This window comes from Nymphaea colorata, chromosome 6, assembly GCF_008831285.2.
Source record: "Nymphaea colorata isolate Beijing-Zhang1983 chromosome 6, ASM883128v2, whole genome shotgun sequence".
Taxonomy (NCBI): Eukaryota; Viridiplantae; Streptophyta; class Magnoliopsida; order Nymphaeales; family Nymphaeaceae; genus Nymphaea; species Nymphaea colorata.
This window is the reverse complement of record NC_045143.1, coordinates 21,118,911-21,143,970: the sequence shown is the minus strand read 5'-3', so window position 1 is coordinate 21,143,970 and position 25,060 is coordinate 21,118,911. Positions and strand designations below refer to the sequence as shown.

The window sequence follows — 25,060 nt, the reverse complement described above, 5'->3', positions numbered from 1 at the left end:
CATAATAGTTGGGTTAACATAGTCAACCAAGGTGAGTAAAATAGTCCAGTCAGAGTGTTTAACTCAGTTTATTAACTTTCAATGTCTAGTCTTAGTGTCTTCTCTTAACTTTAGTTATTTAGGCTAGTTGTACTTTAGGTGTTAATTGTTTGCTTTGGGTTTTAGTTAGTATAGGTTACACATTGTTCTGGATGCAGGATATCTCTTCAGGTGAAGTAGGAGGAGGCCAGGCAAGGCGAAGTGTTCTTGGCGATTATATGTACTTCTCACTTGAGAGCTTAATAGTATCTAAAGAAATGCCTCAAGCATTGCTAATTTCTTTTGGTTTGATATATCATTTCCATGGATGGAGATAGAAAATTCTAGCTAAGGGGCACTAGTTATATGACTTTAATTTTTAAAAAAAAATCAGTCAGATTTGGATTCAAATATACATAAATATTCAATCAGATTCGGATTTGGTTTCAAATCAAATTTAGCTTTAAACAAATATCACGCATTCAACACCCTTACGTTTTGAACGTCGGCCCGATTTGGTTAAAAATATTTCATATTTTGATGTGAATGCAAAAATTGGATTCAATCTTTAAAATCTTAACCTTGTGTATTTTGCAATGTTTAATTGGGAGCTCTAATGCTCTGAATGGATTCAACTGAATTCCTCTTGACAATCTATGAGTGAATTTAGGAAACAAAGTCCTTTCGAGTCTGTCTACTTTTCCAAACATGAACAAATATAAAGTTAGGCATCCAGCCTGTGGCCAGGCCTGACTCTCATGGATCGGGTCTGGGCCCAGTTCAGTTTTAATAAAAATTGAATAAGAAAAAAACATATATTTATATTCATAGTTTTAACAATAATATTTTTTATGGACGAGTCAGTCCACTGTCAACCTGGGCCAAAGCCCCACCCAATTCGTTGTTGGGCCCAAGCAGGCCTGACTTGGTGTCGGGCCTGGGCCAGACCGAACCTAATTGGCCCGAATCAGGCGCATACACACATGTACGTAAGTGAGAAAAGCCGTCATGAGGTTTCAATACGAAAATAAACACTTTTTGCGAGTCTGTTGCCCACACCACACTTGCTTGTGCCCCGGTTTATTTTCGAGCCTCAATCAAGCTAGTTTTTTTTTTTTCTTTTTCGATGCATATAAGTTACTTAACCTTGTGCCACGTGGGCTGGTCCCAACTCATCACTAGAATAGAAGTTGGAAATGATAATTGGTGCATGATTTCTACTGATTGACTATAGAAATATCTTTTAAATGCAAATCACGTCAACCTTTAAAGCCACCTTCCACGAGCCATTACACCGAATCACCCAGCTAGCTCTATTGCAGTTGCAGTCTGGCATGTCCCACACCTTTGATAACCTAAATCTACACATAATTCTTAGCCACCAATCCGGTTTTGTATTTCTTAATAGAACCGTTTGATCTGTACTTAATATGATAGACTCAGCAGATGGGTTTGATTGTATATGGTATTTCCATAAGCGTCCATGTGTTTTCTAAAGCTTCAAGTTCTATAGTAGTAGCTCGTTGCCAACAAGAAAATTATATTGATTGACTAAAAAAAATTTGGTTTAGGTTATTGTGCAAGTAAGAGAAACAGTTGATGTCAAGGAAAAAATTTTTTTTTTATGAGACAAATTAATTTTCTTAAAGGATACTGGTGACATTTTGAATATGATAGGACAAACTTTTTGGGTGAGACAAAGTTTGGTAAAGGATACTGATGATTTTGAAGATGACTACTGAACAACACCACCGTAATAATTCCATAATAGGACCGAATGATCTTCAAAGTTTTTTTGATTGATCGTGATTTTCAAGAATTGATAAGGCATCAGTTGAATCAAGCACATTTCAATAAAGGGTCTTGCGCTCGTTGAGCATAGGGTTGGTGAAGGAGGAGGAAGTTCACTTGTTTCAACATAGTGTTGTTCCCAACCAGATTACCTTCGTAGATGAACAATTGGACATATTGATTCTAATTATTAGGAAGAGGAAACTATTTTCCATGAACCTACTCCAATTTGAGGGTAGATCACTGTTCCTATTACTAAAGTGGCCTCTAAAGAATGCATTATCAGGAAGATTGGCTTGGAAACAAATTGTTTTAGCAATAATAAAGTGCGCCTGTCACATTTTTTTTGTGGTCTAGGCATGGCTGTGTTCATACCCCCTTTCCATAGAAGAAATTTAATCATATCTATTGAAAAAAATTCAACTCCACTCTAATATCCAAAATAGATTCCTGAAACTAATTTTGAACCATTGTGACAAAATGTTGTACCAAATGTTTATTTTACTGTTTATGCAAGGCAGATGCACCTGTAGGCTTTTGTGGCCAATTGCTCAGACAAACCCACACAATTACATACTAAGGCTCCATAAAGCTTTAAGTACTCACAAATAGTGCCCCTCGACCATTTTACTATATATTTGAAGGGTCTAAGATTTTTTGACTGGTAAAAAATATATGATTACTACGTAACATTGCCCTTTATACAGAATTTTTTTGTTCTGCCGCTGGTCATTAGATAATTCCTACAAGTACAACATGTGAACAAGGCCCCAAAGAATAGTGCAAGGACACGGCAAGTTGTGATTGGAAAACAGTTACCCACGAAGGAAAAAGAAAGAATGGCAAGACAGCAAAGCAAATACCTGAATGTCTTGCATTTTTCCTTTTAAGCGTTCACAAGGTGAAAAGGTTTCCTAGTGAATACTCTCTTTACTTGAAGGAAAGTGCCTTTCCCCTGTGGAAACACGATAGAAGAGATCTTGAGACAAAAATGCTTCCGCACATCTCGGAGGGCACCAATCGTGCCGCAGAATGCCCGTGCAGCATCATTGAAAGAAATTGGAGAAGACCCATGGACTTATTCGTGCTGCAGATTGTAATAATGGCCGTGCAACATCATTGAAGGAAATTGGAGAAGACGACCCATGGACTTATTATTCCAGGATTATACCTGTACAATTCTGAACAAGATTCTGAACAACAGGAACTAAAGAATGTACAATTCTTCGTATTTACAGATTGATAACATAGCCTAGAAAGGCAAATAATTAGTGAAACCAGGATTTATCTACAAATCAATGCACATATACAGAATCTTTGGTACTCCTCAACCAGTTCGAAAGTGCTTTCAGCCCGACTGTGGCTATTTTGGTGTGCCATCTGGGATATGGTTGGGCTGTAAAATGTTGATCTGGAAGTGCCAACTGACAGGAGTATCTGCTAAACAAATTTTACTCAGCAAAAATAAATCATTCACAACATTGACGACAGCAAGTAAATATCTTCATACGTAGAAAAGTATCAACGTTAAAAAAGACATAAAAAATATCAATGGCCTTTAGGTGGCATACAAGCCAATCTACACAATTTTTTATTGTTATCTTTTGAAATCTCATAGCTTTAGATAATGTGACCACGTGTGTGCAGATGGATTATGTAAAACTGCTGGAATCTGGCCATAATAGCCAGCCAACTCATACATTCAATAGCTAAATCATTTGTATGTATATATACGTGTGAGTGTCAGAATGGTAATAACAGTCCTAGAATCAAATTACACTTTCAAGTCTCTTTTCCTCTCTAAGATTCCACAATTCTAGAATGGAAAAGATGGTGAGATAAAAAAGGGTTTTTTTTTTTTTGTGTGGGTGGGGGTGATGGTGGAAGGGGGTGGGGTGCAAAGTTTTCCTTTGAAAAATGTCAAGAAGTCAAAAAACTAAAAAATATTGTCAGAAATTCCAAAAAAGGAAACATAAAAATAATATATAAAAATAATGTTATAAATTTTGTCTTATGATAACATTCATCAGAGCGAAACTAGTCACAGCAAGATTTGCTTTGGAAGTCTTTTCCCAAGATGTAAAACTCGATAGAAAAATATCATGAAATTGTCACTAAAATATACAGAATAAACAGCAGAATTATGAGATAATAAGTTTTGAAATTGTTTTACCGTAAGATATAAAGAAACAAGTAGAATGACCTTCCCAAAACATAAAAGAAAATAAACCAAAAAATTTACATAATTACAAATATGAAGCATTTGTGAAATACTGAAAAGTATCAGCAATATCATGTGATATATGGTAACATTTTCATTTTCTATGACATTTTGAAAATTTGGATCGTTTGCAGATATTATGAGCCGACTTCAAAATGGTCATCACAATACCAGGATAATTACAAAGTACCATATATGTAGACAGAGCGAGAGAGATACCAGCAGAAGACAGCTTCAGTTGCTAATATTGTGATAACAACAGAGAATCTTTATGTTTCTATCCATTGGTGAACTTTTGTATTTTTGCACCTCGAGACATACTACTTCTACGAAGCTGGGCAGTTTCAACTGAATAAACCATGACATTCCCTTCCTTGGTCCCAGCTAGGAAGCATTCCTCTGGCGTTACTGTCAGGGATGTTATTGCCTTCCCAATTCCATCATATCTCATGATAACATCGAGGGAATGCATGGAACGAAGAACAATATGTCCTTGATCACCAGCACAAGCAAGGTATTCACCACATCTGCTAAGCTCAAGACAGTGGAGACGACCAATGGATTCTGAGCTAGCTTTATGTTTTCCATTGATGGAATAAAGACGTAGTGTGAGATCATCAATTGCATACAACACCAAGTTGCCATTCTGTGAGACGACTAGTTTTGAGATGGCACTCCTGGATGGATTCTGAATGGACCTTATGTACCTACCTTTCTGCAAGGAATGGAAAATGCAAGTTCCATCTTTTGACCCACTGATTATGATATCCAAATCCACACTTGCAAATAAGCAAGTGATAATATCATCATGACCACATAAAATATGGAAAGGAGTATCAGAAACAATCTGGTCCTTTCTGGAAGATTCTGCTTGTGCTTGACGAGATCTCCTGTCTGAAGCTTTAATACGAACATCCCACACCATCACTGTTGTGTCATAACTGCCAGTGGCAACAACACTTCCATCCGAAGTCACTGCGGCAAAAGCAAGTCAGGCATGAAAAAAAAAAGTAATGCAATTTACTATTGATTGTTGAAAAGAAAACTCGAGCCATAGGCCCATAGTCATCTGGAATTTCCATCAGGGAAGAAATAGGTGAGTTTTCAACTCAATCAAGCAAGAATCATTATGACAATGGCTCCAAAATCATGTGGGTGTTAAGAGGGAAGACAAGGAGAAAATGATCCTGTCACTACAAAATCCATTTCATACATTGAAGTGGAGAACAAGAAGAATTTATATAATAAAAATTTAATTCAACCTTCCAGACGTGCTTAGTCATTTGAAGAAATTCATGCGGTTTAAAACGTAACAAGTTGGTACATATGGATGCTTGAAGTCTCAGGCTTGAAATGAACATGAGGGATCCTTTGAAGGCTAGACAACACCCAGATTTCAGACAGGCTGATATTTATTCATCTGGCTGTAAAATCATCGTCACAAAAAACCTTATCGTGTTTTAAACGAAAAGGTTTTTCTCGAGTATAATATGGAGAGTAGGAAAAATATAGTAAATTTCTACAAAATAAAAAAAAACTAAAAATTATAAAAAATTAAAATAAGTGGGAAACTATGTCACATAGGTACGGGTACGGGTGCCGGTGCGGGTGCAGGGGTATGGCCGTACACACATGCACATATACATATATATGTCAAAAAATTTCAAACAGAATAACATATTTGCACATATATATATCAAAAAATTACAAACAGAATAATATATTCATAAATCATAATCTAAAATTTATCATTCTTGATTCTCATTCTCCTCAATTGCAAATTTACTGCTCAACCGAGGCCGAAGAAAATCACGCGTGTACAGAAGCATAAGCACAAACAAAAGAACAACATAAACTTTTACATAACAAGATAAAGGAGCTAGCGAAGCAAAAAATGAATCCCAACACTACGAAGCAAGAATGAAGAAAAAAGAGGGAAGTGGGACATTAAAATGAGGGTTTCAAAAATTTTAATGTTAAAATGTTTTAAAAGGTTAAAATGTAAAAATCGTTAACATTAAAATCGAACAAATTTGGACGCAGTCAACTTTGACCAAGTCTAAAAAAGGTCAAAAATGACCTTGGGTGCATTGACCGCAGCACCCCTACCGTACCCAGGGCCGTAACTGTGCCGTACCGGTACCGTGCGGGTACTCTTCCTTAGGAGGGGCACTCGTGTGACAGAGGTGGGAAACTAATGACACAAGCATCAAAAAATAAGTAGATTTGCAACAAATAAAACACAGGAAATGAAAACAAGTAGTTTGGCATTAAAAAAAAAGTGAAAAAATGAATAAAATGAAAAATTGCATTTTTTTTGTTATGTTTTTTTTAACTGGTGTTTTTTTCTGAGTTTTAAACGGCTGACTTATTTATCAAGTTTTTTTGCATTTTTTTGAAAAAAAAGACATTTTTTGTGACTGGCAGTAATGCAGATGATTACATTGTTTTTGCCATCTAGCACATGGTATATGGAAACCCAAGAAAAAAAATACAGAAAAGGAAGCAGGATAGAACAACTATCTTTTCTTTTCTAAACTCTAAGTTTCTTTCCTAGTCTGCATCATGACTTCATCACTCATGGATTTATTTGCCACCCCTATTTTGCAGTTTAATCTAATGTACACTTTACAGCTACGTCACACGGATACAGCAGACTGGGTCGAGTACCGGTGTCGACACGCGGACACGGGGATCCCGACACGGCGATACGGCTGGATACGTTTTGGATCGGGTCTGGGTCAGACCCGATCCAAACCACTTGTATAACCGATTTTTTAACCCGCGTTTTGTTTTACGCATTGACATTTACCCTCGACGCTCGACCTTCGTTTACCCTCGACGCTCGACCTTCGTTTACCCTCGACGGCTTCGTTTATCATTTTTAATTTTTTTGAATATAATATTCGCCGTATCCGCGTATCCTAAAATTTTGAAAATGCCGTGTCCCCGTACCCGTACCCGTATCCATAGGATACCCGTACCCGTATCCGTGTGACATAGCTTTACAGTGATAAGCTCAGTAGTTTCACTTGTTACATGACTAAATCCACTCTACAATCCATATTCCTATACTTAGAAACACTACCTTACATGAGACAAAAAAGAGCAGAAATTGAAGTTCAAACCACACAAGAAGACCCTCTTTATTTATTCAAGAGAAAATGGGAAAAGAGGGTATGAGACCCCTTGCGTTCTTTGTTTTTTAAACAGAAAAAGGACAAGAGAGAACAAGAAGCAACCCCCTTTTCCTCTTTATGCAATACAGTGTTTCTCTTTCCACTTGGCTTAATTTCCTGCCAATATATACCATTTATTCCCTTGTAAACATGGGGATTATAGGTTTAACAGTGACATGATCACGTGACAATGTACCATCATTTTGAAATACTATTCTCCACACCTAACTTCTGTATGTTCTAGGCCATTCTTCCATATTGCTTTACCAACATAGTTGCATCCACTACCAATACTTCATCTCAAAACTACTAGATAATTTCTAATGTTTGCCATCCAACATCAGAAATAATGTAATTGATTATCGCATCCAGTGAAGACTTAAAGGTTGGCAACGGTAAAAGGAAAGAAAAGAGAGAAAAGGTGATCAAGCACCTGCAATACAGCTGACGACATCCTTGTGTTGTTTAATACTTTGTACAACCCTCCCATTCGTCAATGACACAATTTGGAAGCTGTTCTCCCAGTTGCCAGATGTGATTACGAAGTTTTCAAAGGAGGTCTGTAATGTAGCCAAACACTGTGATCCCAGTTCAATACTGCCAGCAAATGGAGAGCCGATCTTCCGTGCAGTCAGAACATCTGAACCAAGTCCAAAAAAAGGATCCTACAAGAAGTTAAGCATGAAATCAGGACCTCAAGGCCATGCAAGGAAAGCACACACATGGAGAAACAAGTAGCAACCTGTGAACCAGAGAACGTGAAGTTCCCACCAGACTGCAATTGAGTGGTTAACCACATTTTAACTGACATCATCAACTCCTGATTGACAATGATAACACTAGATTCCACGACGCTGATGAACAAAACAGCAGAATAGTGATGAGGTACCGCTGAAACAATGGAAGTCAAAGTTATGGATGCAGGTGCATAATATAAAGGACGAGCAATTGGTACTGGTGGTCCTCTTCTCGGGTGCTTTTTACGGAAAATCTGAATAGGCGTTTGACCAAAATTAGCAATCTGATCCTCAATGGCAGACCTTTGCAATTCATCTTCCACATTGTCCAGATCAACAGATCCCTCATAGGTTAAATAATAAAATACATTTGCAGCCTGCAATCAAACATTACTAACAATTACTATCAAGTACCTTGTCTATTGTCAAGCTAATGCAAGTTTAATTTAGCTTGGGGCATAAAAATACATGGTAGCTAACGGAAATCAAAATGCTTATACCTCAACGGCTGGTTTACCACGTTGCTTGTATCCAAATACCAAATCAATCCAATGATGAAGGTTCGAGCTAACATATTCACTTTCAAGAGCTTCCCGGTTTTTGTAGATAAACTCCTCAGGGGAGCCCTGTCATTTAAACAAGAGTTAAAGCCAGTTTCCTGAACAAAAGCAAAAAACACAAATGTCCTAAAAGCCTTGAAGGAGTTCTAGTAAACTGAACTTGAAGAATATTTAAAACTGTATCTGAGCAGTAAAACGATGGTATTTTGATCAGTTCAGATAGCTGAATCAAAGCTTGAGGGCAAATAACTGAATGTTGCATGCACAAAAAAACACACTATAAAGGGAAACTTGGTACCCAGATTACAACAGATGCATCCCAACATTGAGTGTGAAGCCCTAAAGAATAAGCTATAAGCATGGTTTGAGATATTTGTCTAGCGAGTAGGTACAAAATTGGGAACTTAAGCTTATATCTAACTGAAATCTGGCAGTTATAATATGCACATGGTTGAGCTACTTATTTCATAGAACCAAATTAACTGATCATATAGTCAAGTATATGAACCATTTTGGACATATGATCAAATAATATAATCAATAACAGGATGCAAGAAAAGTAACTCATGCTTATATGATGACCTGAGACAAAAAACTAGTGGATATGATCATCCATTTGAAACAATTAAATTGACGAACTCTTAGTTTTCGTGTACCACAGAGGAATCAGCAGCATCTGTATTTGATGAAAATAGAACTCTGAGATTCACTGCAACTTACCTGAGCACTCCTAGAGTTGCAGATATATTTAGTTATTCCATGAAGCATATTGTGCTCGTCTGGAGAGCTAGAAAAGGGGAGTTGGTAAGTGGTACATATGTTGGACAGAGCCTGCCGATCAGTACAGCAAGCAACTCTGGAAGAACCCTCTCCAGATGATTATTGTCAGTTCTAGTTTCACCTCTCACCCACTTTAATGTTAAATGGCAGAACCAGGTTGGACTTTTCCATCGATCGTGGGAAAGAGAATCAATAGATCAACAGTAAATAGGAAAGTCACCTGATTCCCTGAACATCATGAAAATCTACCTTTGTTTTTATCTTATGCAAAGAGATATTTTGGTAATTCCTACATGATCAGGTAGTTGTTAGCCACTGGGACTACCTTAATGGCTAGTGCCCCCTCTTCTTGCCAAACATAACAAAAATATGGACAATGCATAAGAGGTAACAAGAAGAAACAAGTATGAACGGATTACAATGGAAGTGAATGAGAAGAGAAGTAAGACACATGTTGCATCTCAAAAGCATTGTCACAAATATCGTTCTTGGAATTTTACCAAAGATGTTTTTCTTAACCATTAATTCAGAAATTTATTGTCCTTAGGAAAATCTTGGGGAATCAAAAACTTTAAAGTTTAAAATATAAAACATAAGAAAATTTGAATTCAATTAATTTTCTTACAAAAAACATTGAACGATTTCAAAATATTTAATAACATGAGAGAAAAAAAGGTTAAAATATACAAAAATTCATTTTTGTTGGAAAAATTGGGGAAATGTGAAAAAGTAGACTGCGTTTTCAATGTGGTATTTTCTTTTTCAAAATATTATTATTTTCTCCTTTTTTCTCATTTTCCCCCTTTTCCCCTTTTTTCTTAGTCATTGTTTCTGGAAAAAACACTGATATTTCCCCTTTCATGAAAGGAGCATCCCCTTCTATATTAAAGCTTTTAAAAGCCATACTTAAATCTCTTGACAGAAGTATGCTGGACTATGTGTTTGAACATTCCCTTGTGCTCAATTTGGAGCAGCATCACAGAAGACAGTTTTATCTTATTTCTTTAACATCATTAACTTTTATATAAATGTTCTAGAAGAATAAACTTAAATGTAATATGGGTTTCAACAGACAGTTACAACTTACAAGGACAACCTAGTTTGAAGCTTGAGAAAGGCATTTCTCACTTGCAGGTTAGAGTAGAGGAGATAACATGTACCTGAGCCCATGGAGGAAGTAGAACATCAGCCAAAGGTTCTCCGTCTTGTTTCACTCCTAAATGGTACCCATTCGAGTTAATAAGAAACTCAGGCATGTAAAAGAATTCAGGTATCAACTCCTTCACATCACTTGTATTTGAAAGGCAATTGCTATATGTTCCTTCAATGCTTTGGAAGAGACGGTCAGCATGATCGAATTTACCACCCTGTTGCATTAAAAAAGTTTGTCCCATGAAAACCAATGGACCAGATTCTGTGTAATGAGTTGCTATTAAAGGTACACATCAGGCAAGCTTGAATAGGGCCCACAAGGCCATCACAGCGGCTCACCCAATTACAAATGGGGATTGCACATAGTTGCCAAACTCCATATGGCAACTCAGAAATCACCTGAATCAACTTGGATTGCCAAGGAACTGAGTCAAAAGCCAAGTATTGACCAACCAAATCCTAAGGGACTCGGTTCTGGATCTATTGAATCAGTTAATAGGCTAAGTAGTGTTATCCGTATTGCACGATACGAGCCCTTATCATGTGATACGTTATACGACACGCCTACGATACACGATACACTTGTGTATTGTAGGCGTGTTTATCGCCCATATCGTGCGATGCAAGGGCCGTATCGTACGACATTGTCGATACGCCCCTATATCAGACGATACGGGGATAAAATGAATTTTTGTATTTTTCTACAAAAGAAGCTCTCGCTCCCTCTTTCTAAACATGTTTAAAAGTTATGCAAGGGGGAAGTTTTACTAGATTTTCTACAAAAATACCCATTTATGTGAAAAGCATTGATTTAGTGGAGAACTCGCTGGTGGAGAAGATGGCCCCATGGGGATGATGAGACCTTGAGTGATGATAACCATGATATATTATATGTTGTGAACTTGTAATGTAATCTAAAACACTTTAAAGTTGTGATAGACGCTTACTATGTTATTATGAATTTCTTATTTCTCATTTCTAAATGTGTTGTTAATATATTGTGACTTATGAATGACGTGATGAGTTTTTTTATATAGAACACATTTTTTTCCGAAAATTTCTTTGTTTTTTCCTGATTTTACCGATTTTTTCTATTTTTTTTACAAATTTTATGAATTTTAATTTACGATACGCTACACTACGTTTACGATAGAACCGGCCCAACCAGGAACTAGAGTTGTATGCATTATATGGACAGAAAGCAAGCGACCAGGATCATTCAATACAGTGTATAGGTCAGTCCGACCGATACATGTTACGATACGCCTTTTACAACATTGGGCTAGGCCTGATTCTAAACTGTTTCATTCAACACCAGCATTGCCCAATTTCACTAAAACATAAACTATAGTCTATTCTTAGAAACAAACTTATCTAACACATCTTTAGTAGTTATTATTATTTTGTAGTAGTTCAGATGTGAGAGTTATTTGATTGTATTCACTTGATACTTGTTATTTCCTAGATGTCTTCAATTTCATCAATTTGCAAATAAAAATATACCATTTAAATTTATGACCTGACCCAACTCAGTTGCTGAATCAACGTGCTGACCCACAACTTAGTGGTCAGTGAATTCACAGGTTTACAACTAAGGGGTTGCACCAGGTAGGTTAGGTCTGACCATTAAAAGGATAGGGCCTGTTAGGTTATACATCAATGGAGATCATTTACTCAAATAGGTCCAGCGCACAGCCCCAACTTTGCCAAAGCCCAAGCTGCAAAAATAGCACAAACCAGGGCCTTCTTGGCTCGGTAACATTGTCCTATGTAAATAAAAAGTGAATGACTAATGACATGGCACATATAACCAAGTCCAGAAACAGAGAAACAGAAGATATAAAAACAGTTAAATAAGAAAAATCTGACAACCCGGTACCTGCAAATTTCGATGCAACATTGTAAAAGGCTCCAGACGCAATAGATAGAAAAGTACAATGCCCATACTTGAATAATGGGAGCCATAGTAGAAGCTACAAACAGTCATAAGAATAAGCAAACACAAGAAGTCAAACACTGTATTCATTAATGACTTGCATAATAGAGATTTCACCTGGGAATAACAGGATCACAGAAATTGCGGTATCTTTCTTCAAAAACCTGAATTACAAAAGGAACAGTTTATCACACTCTAGCCTGCTAAAAATCGTTGCTCCAAACCTAGCATATAAAAAGGATGAAAGGCCAAGTAGTTGTGCACCTCAAATCGTTTCAAATTCAATGCTCCCACAGGTTTTGTAAGATCACGGAATGTTGAGGACTTGTTCAGGTCAAGCTTTTCAGAGGAATAATCAGCTAGCACCCATGGAAAAATGGGATACTGAGTTAAATCATTATATGATCTACCTGCTAGTGTATTAAGGACCATTAGATACTCAAAATTACTGATCTCTCTTCTTCGCCAACTCTCTCGTGCTTTTTCTGCTTTTTCCAATGCCACTCGTCTGTCAACAAAGTGAATAATATCATTCTTATCTCTAGAACTTCCTTTTGGATACAACAGTTCATTTCTTGACGAAACTATGAATGTTCCAACATCTTTGGCATCTTTTGGTGATTGGAAATTGAAGAACACAGGAGCAACAGAATCACTGAAAAAGACCTCTATTGCAGTGTGTCGAAGCAAGTATCTAGTTGAATGAACAGCTTTTATCTGCAAAAGAACATAAGGCAGAACATTCTAAAATATGACATTGACCATTAAGAAATAAGAATCATAGACTACTACAAAAATTAACTTACTTTGCAAAGGTTCCACCTATGATGCCGCTTGATGTTCTCTGGCAATTTGTGGAGCAAAGACTTGTGGAGCGAGCTCATGTCATCATTTGTACCACCACAAACCTTCTCACAATCAGGATCTACATTGACAATCTCCTGTTGAGGCTTCTGCCTGTCAATAGCTTCTCGTTGTCCAATCTTGACACCATGATTACATGAACTACATAGTATTCTGAAAACGGATGATCCTCCAGTTCCTTCAACCAAAAGTTCACCATAAAAATGCAAAATGTGTTGCATAACTTCTAGATGCCCAGCAATTTTTCTTTTTGGAGTTACCAGCATACAAGGGACAGATAGAAGAATCTACAAGCAGAAGAAGCATTAGTGAAGATGCTACCAAATACGTAATAGCCCCAAAGCCAATCATGCAAATTACCTCATCTTGTTCTGCATCTGCACTGTTAGGGAAGAAATCTTTCCAATTTATTTTAACATCTTTCTGATCAGAATTGTTTTTCCCAATCTCAGCATCAGCACTTTGATTATGGGAGACTCCATCACAGTTGGAGTCTTTAGGTTCAGTTGAATCCTTGCTTTCACTATCATAGGAATCAGACAATCCTTCTTCAGTAACCTCATGTACCCCTTTTATAAGGAAGCTCTTCATTCCCTTGGGAAGCTGACTTCCTAACTGAGGCAAGGATCCAACATCATGTTGACTAGGAAAATTATTCAAATTAGTGGCGGGAGGGTGACAAAGCCGTTCATCAAAATGATAATTCCTTCTTAATTTTACTCTCCGACGTAGAGAGTCTTCAGTCTTATCAAGTTTCCAATGTGTAAGAATCGTGTTTGGAAAAGGACTAGCAGACCAGGGACCTCTCTCATCAATCAGCATGCGGAACATGTGAATCCATTTTTCCTGTCAAATAATATCACGAAATCATGATTCGATAAGCTTAACTAGGAACTACTGAACTCATTCCAAGAGTCCAATACTGGTACAGTTGAAATTAGTTCAAGCAACTTGTGAAGAGAAGTGGCATTCAAGTAACAGGTGTTAAGAATGGAAGAAAAATATTATGCATCTTACAGCTACAATCTGCTGTTCCTCATCATTCAAAACCTGCACAGAAGCCCTTAGATTGTCCTCTGCAGCAAGAACCGTTTTCAGGTTACTTTGAATCTCATCCTCAAAGGCAGTTTTCTGGATCGATAATAAGGATGATTGCTCTTCCATCTTAATACACAGTTGTTCCATCTGTTTTGCTCGCTCAGCTGTCAACTGATTAAGGTACTTCGCTTCCTCAGATACCTTCATTAGTAAAAAGGTTCAGGTACTTACCGAATGAATCAAAAACTTGCTTGAGGTATAGTAAGCCAGACTGTCTAACATGAATAGAGCACTATAAACACAAAAGGAAAATGCATTACAGACCGCAGAGAGGACTCTCTCTTTTTGAAGCAAATTGAAAATGGCACCACTCTCCTTGAGACTACCATCCAGATCAGATGAATCTTCTGTTCCAGAGATACTATTCACAAGCATAAATTTCCCATGGTTGATACTTTCACGAATTAATTGTGAAGCAACATGAAATCTTGCTCCACCATCCAGCATGTGAAGCTGAGATCTCAACAGATGCAGGGACCTATTGACACCAAAGGCATATTATTCACATCAAGGAATATGATAGTATGAAGAGAGTTAATACAAAAGAAATATCATCAATGGAAGCACAGAAGATTGAAGCACTATGTAGTACGTACCAAATAAAGAGCTGCAGTCTACTCTTGCTTGATTCATCTTCCATTGTAAGAAAACATGGCAGAAGAGAAATGAATTGCTGAGCACATCTAGATGCTCTTTCTATATCAGATTTGCAAAGGTACAGGATGACAAGACGAAAAACAATTCTTGGACACTTTTCTCCCCGTAAAAGCATAGCTTTGTCAACATATTTATTTGCTTTTCCACCTAAAGCATTACTAAGTCCCCCTGATACAACTACTGCCGCCATTTCTGCGGCAGGAATATTCAAAGACTCCACTAGTCCACGTGCCCTTTGACCAAAAGAAGGCCCTCCAGAAAGAGAAGTCTTAGAAATCATCTTACTAGAACCCTTTCCATTCATCTGACTTAATAGAACCCAAAGCTTATCATAGACATTCCACCAATAATCTTTAATTACATCACTGTGATTTGATGTACCCAATTGTTGAGCGCTTATTATTTTGCTAGAAACAGGCTTTTCCATTGACCTGCAAACATAATTTAGCTGTAAGTAAGAAAGAAAGAGATGGAGGAAGAAGATGAAGAGGAGAAGGAAAGAAAAAAAAAAGAAAAGGAAAAAGGAGAAGAAGAATAGAGAAAGAAAAAAGTAGAAAAAGAAAAACGGAAGAACCTTTTCTAATTACAGTTTTTTCAAATTGTGAGCTTAGGTACTAGAACCTGGTTGAAGAGGTCGTTGCCTAAGGCCTAGGTGCAGAAAGAACAAGAAATACAAGTGAAACAGTTTACTTAACCAGATGCATAAATCCAGGATTGTCAATTGCAGCGTCTGTTGACTCCATTGGCTAGAAGATACTATTAAAAAAAACTACATGCAGGTGCTGTGGTTAGACCCCAAAGGGTTTTGAAGCCTAGTGGAGGTTACAAAATCCTTCAAAAGCATATACACCCATGTCATATATATGTACATGTGGCCTCCCTCTTTCTCCCTCTCTGCCTTTCTGCTGCAACCAGCTATATTTTCCCTCCTTAGTTTGTGGTACCCAAGCCACATCTAGCACTTGCACCTTGGTTGTGTCGGCATGGTTAAGGCAGCCAAAGTATTGCACGAGTAATATTACTAATGTCAGATTTGGCATGTTCACCTCAACAAATCTCCGCAGGAAGAAGAAAGGATGAGAAAAAGGAGAGCCCAATAGCCATGTCCTCAACATTATGGACACAAGTTAATTCCATTGTTATAAACTCTTAGTAATTTTACAGCACGTTTAGAATACCCTTATACCATTTAACATAATACAATAGAGTGCCAACTTATCACATAATACACATGCCCATCCAACTATGTCACAAGAGCTACCTCTATTTGGGCGACACAAACATCAACATGACCAGACATGGGTGCAGGTACAGCCATACAGATACGCATCAGGACACAGCCCAAACATGGGTCTGACCATGTTGCGTGTACCGTATTCAACCTCTTCTAGATTCAATCAAAAGTTAAAACAGTCCATTTTGTGCAACAATTAGGGCTCTTTAATCCATCACGTATATACGAAGGAAATGAATAGCCCTTGAAAGAAACAAAATGGCTCTAGCTGTTCTTTGCGGTGGTCTGCAACTGTCCAGCAAGATTTTGTGCTGACCAGCGATTGTCCACGCTAAACAGTGTCTTCCCATTCTTTTGCATGTCATGGAAGTGTGTGTGCATCTCCAGCCATCATTTTACCCCATAATCTCTATCTTCGTTTTCCGGCAAACTCTAGATTATCTGGTGGCTTTTCCTGCCCTCTGGTGACTATATTGAGTCGTCCAATTCTTCATCATGCCCTTCTTCAACGTGTTTTTTTCTTTACCGCTGATGCATAGTTTTTTTTTTGTCTAGTACCTGCTTCAACTTGTTTCCATTGTTAGTGTGTTCACATAAAGTTACCAGTCCTGTAGATGATTCTCTTCTGTGGATTTTTTCTTTTTGATTATGTAAAACGTTTTGTTTTCTGCAACTTTGTAGTTTGCATTTTCTAACCGGTGTTTTGGTTGTATTTTCTCTAATCTGTTTGTCTTCAATTCTTTTAAAATGTTAAAAGCCCAAAAGCAGACTGCATATGACTAGCTTGTAGCTTCAGATCAATCATTTATTTGATTCCCTAGATAACACTATAAATTTACAACATGGTTCTGAATTGTTATATCAATTTCATTATGCTGAAGTGCGCTTCTTTTCAGTATGTAATCTTACAGAACAAAGTCAAAAGAACTGCAATGTTCTGTTCAATTCTTTTTTAATCTTTATGTATTTTCTGTCCTTTTCTTTATTATTTCTTCCACTTTTATGTTACTTCTTTGTGCTTTACAAGCAATTTTATTTTCAGTTCAGTTTTTGCTTTTCAGATATAGTGGCTGATAAAGGGAAGACAATTGCAAGTGGTCATGTAGCAAGCTCCGGCAGTAGTGTGAATATCGCTGCTGCAAGTGAAATAGATTCTTCTCAGCCACTTTGGGAGAATGTTACAAAAGCAAGAAAAAGTAATGCTGGTGGCAGCAATACGAATTTGGTTTGCAAAGTTTGTCATGGAAAATTTGCTGGTTCCTGCGCGTGTTAAAGCACATTTATTGTAAAGAAAAGGCATGGAATTTGTTGTGGAACACGTTTTGGAGAGAGAAAACATTATTCTTCATTAACTCTAATCTCTGATTAAAGGAGATTAGGGGTCGACAAAACATAATAAAACAAAGAGTCCGCACAAAATATTAAAAAATAAAATAAGGACCTATGGAATTTCTAAAATTCCATACAGATACCTAAGCCCAATGATATAATTTTTTAACACTCCCCCACAAGCTGGAGAATAAACATCAATCATGCTCAGCTTGTCACAACCTCTAGTAAACTCGCCAATAGGAAGTGCCTTGGTGCAGTGTTGTACGTATCGTACGATACGTATCGTACCGTTTTGAAAATACAGTACGATACACCCCCCGTATCGTAAATAGGGGGTGTATCATTCCTGTATCGCACGTATCGTGTGATACAGGGCCTGTATCGTACGATACGGCGCGATACACCTCATATCGTACGATACGGGCTGATTTCGCGGAAACCCGCCCGAGACCTACTTATTCGACTTCTTTTTGAAAAATACCCTCTGTTCTTCATTTCTCACGCTCGGATACTGCCGTCAAGGAGGGCGATCGTCCATATTCACCATCAAAAAGTTGATTTTCACCGTGAAATCGAAGATTAAGGGGTCGATTTGTACGTGGGTGGTTGATTTTCATTGGGAGGAAAGGGGTTTTCTTCATTTCTTCTTCGTAAGGTATGAAATCTCATGTTTTTACCATATATTCATAATTTTTTACCGTACAATCGTAGATTGAAAGATTTTGAATGTTTTTCATTAAGTTTACCATAGGATTACTTTTTTTTTTTTTTTGAAGATATGGATCCTACATGGCAATGGTGCGAAAGGGTGAAGGAGAATAACCACTTGAAACTCAAATGTAGCTTTTGTGGGAATACATTTTCAGGAGGGATTAGTAGAATGAAACACCATTTGGTAGGGACCTCCAAAGATGCGTCTCTTTGTGTTGGAGGACCAAACAAACCTTTGCCTCCACTTGTGCATCAGCAATGTTTAGATATGCTTCATGATTTACATCAAAAGAGGATATAAAAAGAAATTGAAGAGGCAGATGTAGGTTATAATGAGCCTTTGGAAGATGAAGAATAAGACGAAGAAGCTTATGAATGTGATGATGAATATGATAGCAGTCTAAGAACATACTTAGAGACCTCAAGAGGTAGAGATCGTAGAGGAAAAGGGATCATGTATGAAGGAGGTAGAGATCGTAGAGGAAAAGGGATCATGTATGAAGGAGGTCGATCTGGCATAACGGGAAGGAAGAGAAGAGGCACAGCAGATATTAGGGCCAGGCGTGGTATGCGACCACCTAGTGGTAGAGTTCCTACTGGCAGGTCTAGTGTTGGTTCTATTAAGAGTTTTTTCCCTTCATATACTAGCCCAGGTGGTCAGCCGCAGATTCGTCCTGCTATGACATCTAAAGATATGCTCTATCATGCACAAAAGATGGTAGGGAAATGGTTTATGATGCATGTATTTCATTTAATGCAGCTAACTTTTTTCAATTCCAAGCCACGGCAGATGCAATTGCTTCTATAGGCCCCGGATTCAAAATGCCATCATATCATCAGTTGATGGGCAAAATTCTTCAGGATATGGTCAAAGAAGTGTCTAAACATTGCGATGAGTTGAAATTAACATTGAAACATATTAGATGGGTCTCGGGACCGGGTCTGGATCCATACCCAATCCATCATGTAGCCCTTGCTGGGCCTTACTTAAAGATTGTAACCCTAATTTTGTGAGAGTAAATGAAATCTTAAGAGAGAGAGAGTCTGGTTGCTAGTGAGCACCAGTTCCTCCTCATCCGTGGTTTTTTCCCTTTTTTGAGAGTTTTTCCACGTTACATCGTGTTCATCGTATTCCTTTTTCCTATTTTCCGTGTTTCTACATGGTATCAGAGCCAACGAGTTTGGGAAATTTTTTGGCGATCGTGAAGTTCTAGTCCTGACCGTTCCCTCACTCGCTGCTGCTGTCGCCGCCGCCGTGAAGTTCCGGCATGTCACTAGCGTCTCTTTGTTTCCGCTGCTGTTGTCCTTTTGCCTGACACCAGTGCTGCCGCCGGACATCAACGATGCGGTATACTGCCGCTGCGGAGACTGTCGTTGTGGTATCCTGCTCCACCGTCGCCCCACTCAGCGTCGCTAGTTCTGCCTGCCGACGCTTTTCTCTCTGTCGCACGCATCAATTCGTTACTCGCCCGACGCCTCTCTTGCTTCCTGTTGTCGCCCGACGCCCCTCTGTCTCTGCACCGCCCGACGGTTCCTGTTCGTTCGGTTCAATGTTGCCCTTTCCGTCTACCGCTGCCTCTACTCCCTGCGTCAGTGTTCTCCAACGGGATCTGCTGTAGAGTTCCAACACCTCTGCTCATGCCAGTTGCTGCGTGCTCCCAATTGTCGCGGCTGCCCTTTGTCACTGCAGGTACCCAGCGTCTGTTGTATGGGTCAGGCGACTGTCTCCTGCTGTGTTGTTTGTGCCGCCCAGCGTCGCCGTCCTGTGACGCCGAGTGTTACAGCCCCTGAGACTCTTGTTGGGCTTTGGTGTTATTCCTCTTGGTATTGTTATCAGCTTTGATTTGGGTGTTGGTGCACTTTTTTGTTTCGGGAGAAATTTGGGTGTTCTATCGACGTGATGGCGGATTCCCGTATGGGAGAGTGGATCATCGACAGTGGCGCTACTCACCACATGACCAGCGATCCTAAAGTCTTTCATGGGTATAAGCTTTCGTTAGGAAAGGAACGTGTTTCTCTTGTTGATGGTTCATCTATCTCTGTGGCTGGGAAAGGGAGTCTCCCACTTTTGAACAAGTTCTTAGTCCACCATGCTCTACATGTTCCCCATCTTCCTTTGAACCTCTTGTCGGTTAGCAAGATCACGAAAGAGTTGAATTGCGAACTTATCTTTTCTGTTGATCGCTGTGTAATGCAGGACTTGGTGACAGGATAGAGGATTGGGATTGGTCTGACTTCTGACGGGCTATATCGTTTACCTATGCGTACTGCTCAGGCTTTCATGACGGCAATCAGTCAAGCAACAAAGAACAGAGAGGACTCCCTTCAGTTGATTCTACGTTGGCATGAGCGCCTTGGACACCTGCCTTTTGGACTTCTTAGACAGCTGTTTCCTGATTTATGTTCCAGGTTAGATATGACCTACGTCACACGGATACGGCAGACTGGGTCGAGTACCGGTGTCGACACGCGGACATGGGGATCCCGACATGGTGATACGGCTGGATACGTTTTGCATCGGGTCTGGGTTAGACCCGATCCAAACCACTTGTATAACCGATTTTTTAACCCGCGTTTTGTTTTACGCACTGACATTTACCCTCGACGCTCGACCTTCGTTTACCCTCGACGGCTTCCGCAGTAGGCTGGCAGCACAGTAAGGAAATGGCGGGCGACGGCGACCTCCGGCGATCGACGGCGACTTCCGGTGGCGTCCGGCGGCAGCCAGCGACAGACAGGTAAGTGTTTTGTCTATTATTTTCGATAATAGAAGTTAGGGTTTCAACTTTTATTTGGGGATTTTTTAGATTGGGTATTAAAATCTGATTTGGGGATGTTTTGGTTTGAAGATTGGACGGTTTAGAATCCTATTCTTCAATGCTATGTGCGATGTTTTCTTTTTTTTGTTTGATTTTGGGATTTGGGGATTTTGCCGTTTTGGGTGTATAACCGATTTGGGGATTTTGCCTTCGCTGTTGTTCATGATGTTAGACAATGATGAATACGTGATATCTAGATGGCATTAACATATAATTTACCATTCTTGAATGTTCCTGTTCACTGTTCACTATTCACTTCAGCCTTCGCTATTGTTCATGTTTCTTTTAGTTTTAAGCTTTAACGAACTGCTTCTGTTCCTGTTCACTATTCAGGCTGGCAGTACTATCATTTACCATTCTTGAATGTTCCTGTTCACTATTCAGCCTTCGTTCTGCTTCTGAATCTCTGAAGCTTTGTGACTGCAGTGCATGTTTATACTTTGTCAATTTGTTGTATTGTTTTATTTCATAAATTTTATGTTCATTATACGTTTTTTTCATTTTTTTATTATGTTTAATCTAGTATGGCGAGCAAAGGAAAAACAGTGTCTCAGTCTCAACCTACAAGTTGTGGTTCTGGATCAGCTACACCTCAACCACCATTATGGTCATACGTGAATCTAATGGAGAAACCTCCTGGAGGCGGTGGAAATGCTTTTTTTAGGTGTAATTTTTGTGAGGGATAGTTCAATGGATCATATACAAGAGTGAAAGCACATCTATTAAAAATCAGTCAAAAAGGAATTCAACCATGTAAGAAAATCACTAACGAGACTTTGGCTCAGTTGAAGAAAAAACAAAAAGCCCTTGAGAATAAGAAAAGCACATCATCTGGATCTGGTTTCATTGACATTGCTTCAATTTTACATGATGATATTCAGAATCCTACCAAAAAAAGAAAAGTTGTTGATGTTCATCAGAAATCAATTAAGGATTCATTTAGTTTACAAGGACGACGAGAATTAGATCTAAAAGTGGCGACATTTTTCTAAGCTAATTGCATACCATTTAATGTAGCTAGAAGTCCATATTGGAGAGACTTAGTTACATCTATTGCAAATTCTAACTTGACTGGGTATGTTCCCCCTAGTTCTGAAAGGCTTCGCACTGTACTACTAAAACAACAGATGACTCGAGTGAACAAATTGTTAGAGTCTCAAAAGTTCACTTGGGATCAACACGGAGTTTCTATTGTTTCTGATGGCTGGACAGATTTGCAACGACGCCCTCTTATTAATTTCATTGCAACTTCAGCAAATGGACCAATTTTCTTGAAAGCAATAGATGCATCTGGTGAATACAAAAGTGTGAGTATCTGAAAGGATTGTTTATGAAAATAATTGAAGAAGTGGGGAAAGATAACGTTGTTCAGCTAATTACAGACAATGCACCTGTATGTAGAGCAGTTGGTAATGCGATAGAAAAGGAGTACCCTCATATCTTTTGGACTTCTTGTGCAGTTCATAGCTTAAATTTGGCTCTAAAGAGTATATGCAATCCACCAAGTAAAGAGCAAGATCCTCATGCTTATGAATTATGTTCGTGGATTGAAGACTTGGAAAAGGATGTGAGGAACATCAGAAATTTCATAGTAAATCATCAACATGCACTCTCCATTTATAACAAGCATTCTGATCTAAAATTATTAAGAGTTGCAGAGACACGTTTTGCATCTGTAATTGTTATGGTCAAAAGGATAAAAAGGGTGAAAAGTGCATTGATCAGTATGGTGACTGATGATGATTGGAGTTTCTACCGTGCTAATGATGATGACAAAGCTCAAGCAATCAAAGGAATGATTCTTGAAGACAAGTGGTGGGATCAAATCTTTTATTTTCTTGCATTCACAGAGCCGATCTGGGAGATGTTGAGAGTTCTTGATTGTGATAATTCAACGTTACACTGTGTGTATGAGATGTGGGACACTATGATTGAAAAAATCCAAGAGGTTATTTTTAAGCATGAAAAAAAAAGTATTGCACTTGAAGATTCAGCATTTTTTTATCATGTGCATAGAATATTGATTGCAAGATGGGATAAAAGTAGCAATCCTCTTCAATGCATGGCACATACATTAAATCCTAAATATTATGGAAAAAAGTGGCTTACAGAGGGTGTTGGAAGAACCCCACCACATCTGGATCTAGAATTATCAACAAACAGAGTAGCATGTATTAATAGGATTTTCATTTATGTACATCAAAATCGCCAAGCTAATGATGAGTTTGAAAGGTTTTCTACTGGAATTGGAGAAGATGTAGGTGCAACTTTAGACAAAGATAATTATCCATCTTTATCTTGGTGGATTAAACATGGAACTGCTTATCCTACTCTTCAATACCTTGCTTTCAGATTGCTAGTTCAACCTGCTACATCTTCACGCTGTGAGAGAAATTGGAGTACATATTCACAAATCCACACTATAAAACGAAATAATCTCACAAGCAAACGTGCAGAAAATCTGGTTTATGTGCATTCTAACGTTCGGCTTCTATCACGGAACAAAGAAGAATATAAGTAAATTAAGTATATGATTTATTGATTTAGATGTTTCTCTTCTTATTCGCTAACATCATAATAATTACAATTTTTTTGTCTTGTAGGGAAGGAGAAACTAAATATTGGGACGTGAATGTTGGGGACTTTAACTTAGAACAAGAGAATGAACTTGAAGTTGTTAATTCAAGATTCGAAGAACCTTGTATTCCCTCAACATCTTCTATTGTGGAAGAAGAGGAGATTGGGGAGAACGATGATTTGGGCATTGATGATGACTAGAATGATGATGAACAATGTTTTGTGATGATTGATGAACAATGTTTTGTAACTTTCTTTGAGACTTTCTTGCTTATGTCTTAGCAGTTATCACTTTTGAGATTGGTGATGAACAATGTTTTGTTTGAGACTTTCTTTATTATCATTTTTAATTTTTTTGAATATAATATTCGTCGTATCCGCGTATCCTAAAATTTTGAAAATGTCGTGTCCCCGTACCCGTACCCGTATCCATAGGACACCCGTACCCGTATCCGTGTGACATAGGATATGACTATGGTGTCCTGTGATGTCTGTCACCTGGCCAAACATGTTAGGACTTCATACCTTTTGTCTAGCATCGGCCTAATGAGGTATTTGCCATGATTCATTCTGATGTGTGGGTGCCTTCAGGGATTCCTTCTTGTCATAGTTTTCAGTATTTTATCACCTTTATAGATGATTGTTCTCGTAACACTATTGTCTACTTGTTGAAAGACCGTAGTGAAGTTCCTACTGTCATATAGACTTTCATTGCTTATGTGGAAACTCAATATGGAGCATCTGTTAAGACCTTTCGATCTAACAATGCTCGTGAGTATACGTGTGAGTCTGTTGATAGCTTCTTTCGAAAAAAGGGAATTGTTCATGAGACTTCCTGTAGTTATACTCCTCCTCAAAATGGAGTTGCTGAACGAAAGAATCGTCAGTTATTGAATATGACTCGAGCTTTTCTTTTTCAACGTGATGTTCCAAAAAGGTATTGGGGGGATGCTGTGTTGACCAGTGCGTATCTTATAAACCGTTTGCCTAGTCGTGTGTTGAATGGGCAGACGCCTCACTCTATGTTACCGAGGAGTCGTGAACCTTTCTCTCTTCCACCAAGAGTTTTTGGCTGTGTTTGCTTTATTCACAATCATAGTCCTCACATTAAAAAGCTTGATCCAAGGTCTATTAAGGGCATATTTCTAGGTTATTTTCCCACTCAAAAAAGGTATAACTGTCGGGACCCTTCCACTGGTCGTGCCTATTTTACCAAAGATGTCACTTTCCTTGAACATACCTCCTATTTTGGTGAGAATCCTCTTCAGGGGGAGAATTCTATGTCAAGGGAAGAGTATTCTTCGAGTCAGGAAATTCTGTTTACATATTTTTTGGACTACAGGCGTGAATCCGTTGGTCCTTCTATTGAGGTGCTTGAACAGGAGAAAAATGGA

General features: G+C 38.4%; 1 protein-coding gene across 7 annotated transcripts in view; it reads right to left on the bottom strand.

Moving 5' to 3' along the window:
• Positions 1-2,928: 2,928 nt before the first annotated feature.
• The window catches only part of LOC116256051 (BEACH domain-containing protein B), a 72,990-nt gene continuing 50,858 nt past the window's right edge, over positions 2,929-25,060 (bottom strand). For 4 of the 7 annotated variants that reach the window (XM_031632195.2, XM_031632196.2, XM_031632197.2 and 1 more), the window contains 14 exons: positions 14,933-15,424; positions 14,601-14,814; positions 14,256-14,477; positions 13,599-14,084; positions 13,181-13,525; positions 12,639-13,091; positions 12,492-12,538; positions 12,318-12,411; positions 10,447-10,653; positions 8,447-8,572; positions 7,952-8,323; positions 7,643-7,874; positions 4,250-5,005; positions 2,929-3,246 (listed from right to left, as the gene is read on the bottom strand). In XM_031632195.2, coding sequence (XP_031488055.1) covers positions 4,308-5,005; positions 7,643-7,874; positions 7,952-8,323; positions 8,447-8,572; positions 10,447-10,653; positions 12,318-12,411; positions 12,492-12,538; positions 12,639-13,091; positions 13,181-13,525; positions 13,599-14,084; positions 14,256-14,477; positions 14,601-14,814; positions 14,933-15,424 — 3,988 coding nt within the window. In that variant the 3' untranslated portion in view covers positions 2,929-3,246; positions 4,250-4,307. Of the gene's footprint in view, positions 3,247-4,249; positions 5,006-7,642; positions 7,875-7,951; positions 8,324-8,446; positions 8,573-10,446; positions 10,654-12,317; positions 12,412-12,491; positions 12,539-12,638; positions 13,092-13,180; positions 13,526-13,598; positions 14,085-14,255; positions 14,478-14,600; positions 14,815-14,932; positions 15,425-25,060 lie in introns of those variants that run through there. The other 3 variants (XM_050078403.1, XM_031632199.2, XM_050078404.1) reach the window with 3 other exon arrangements.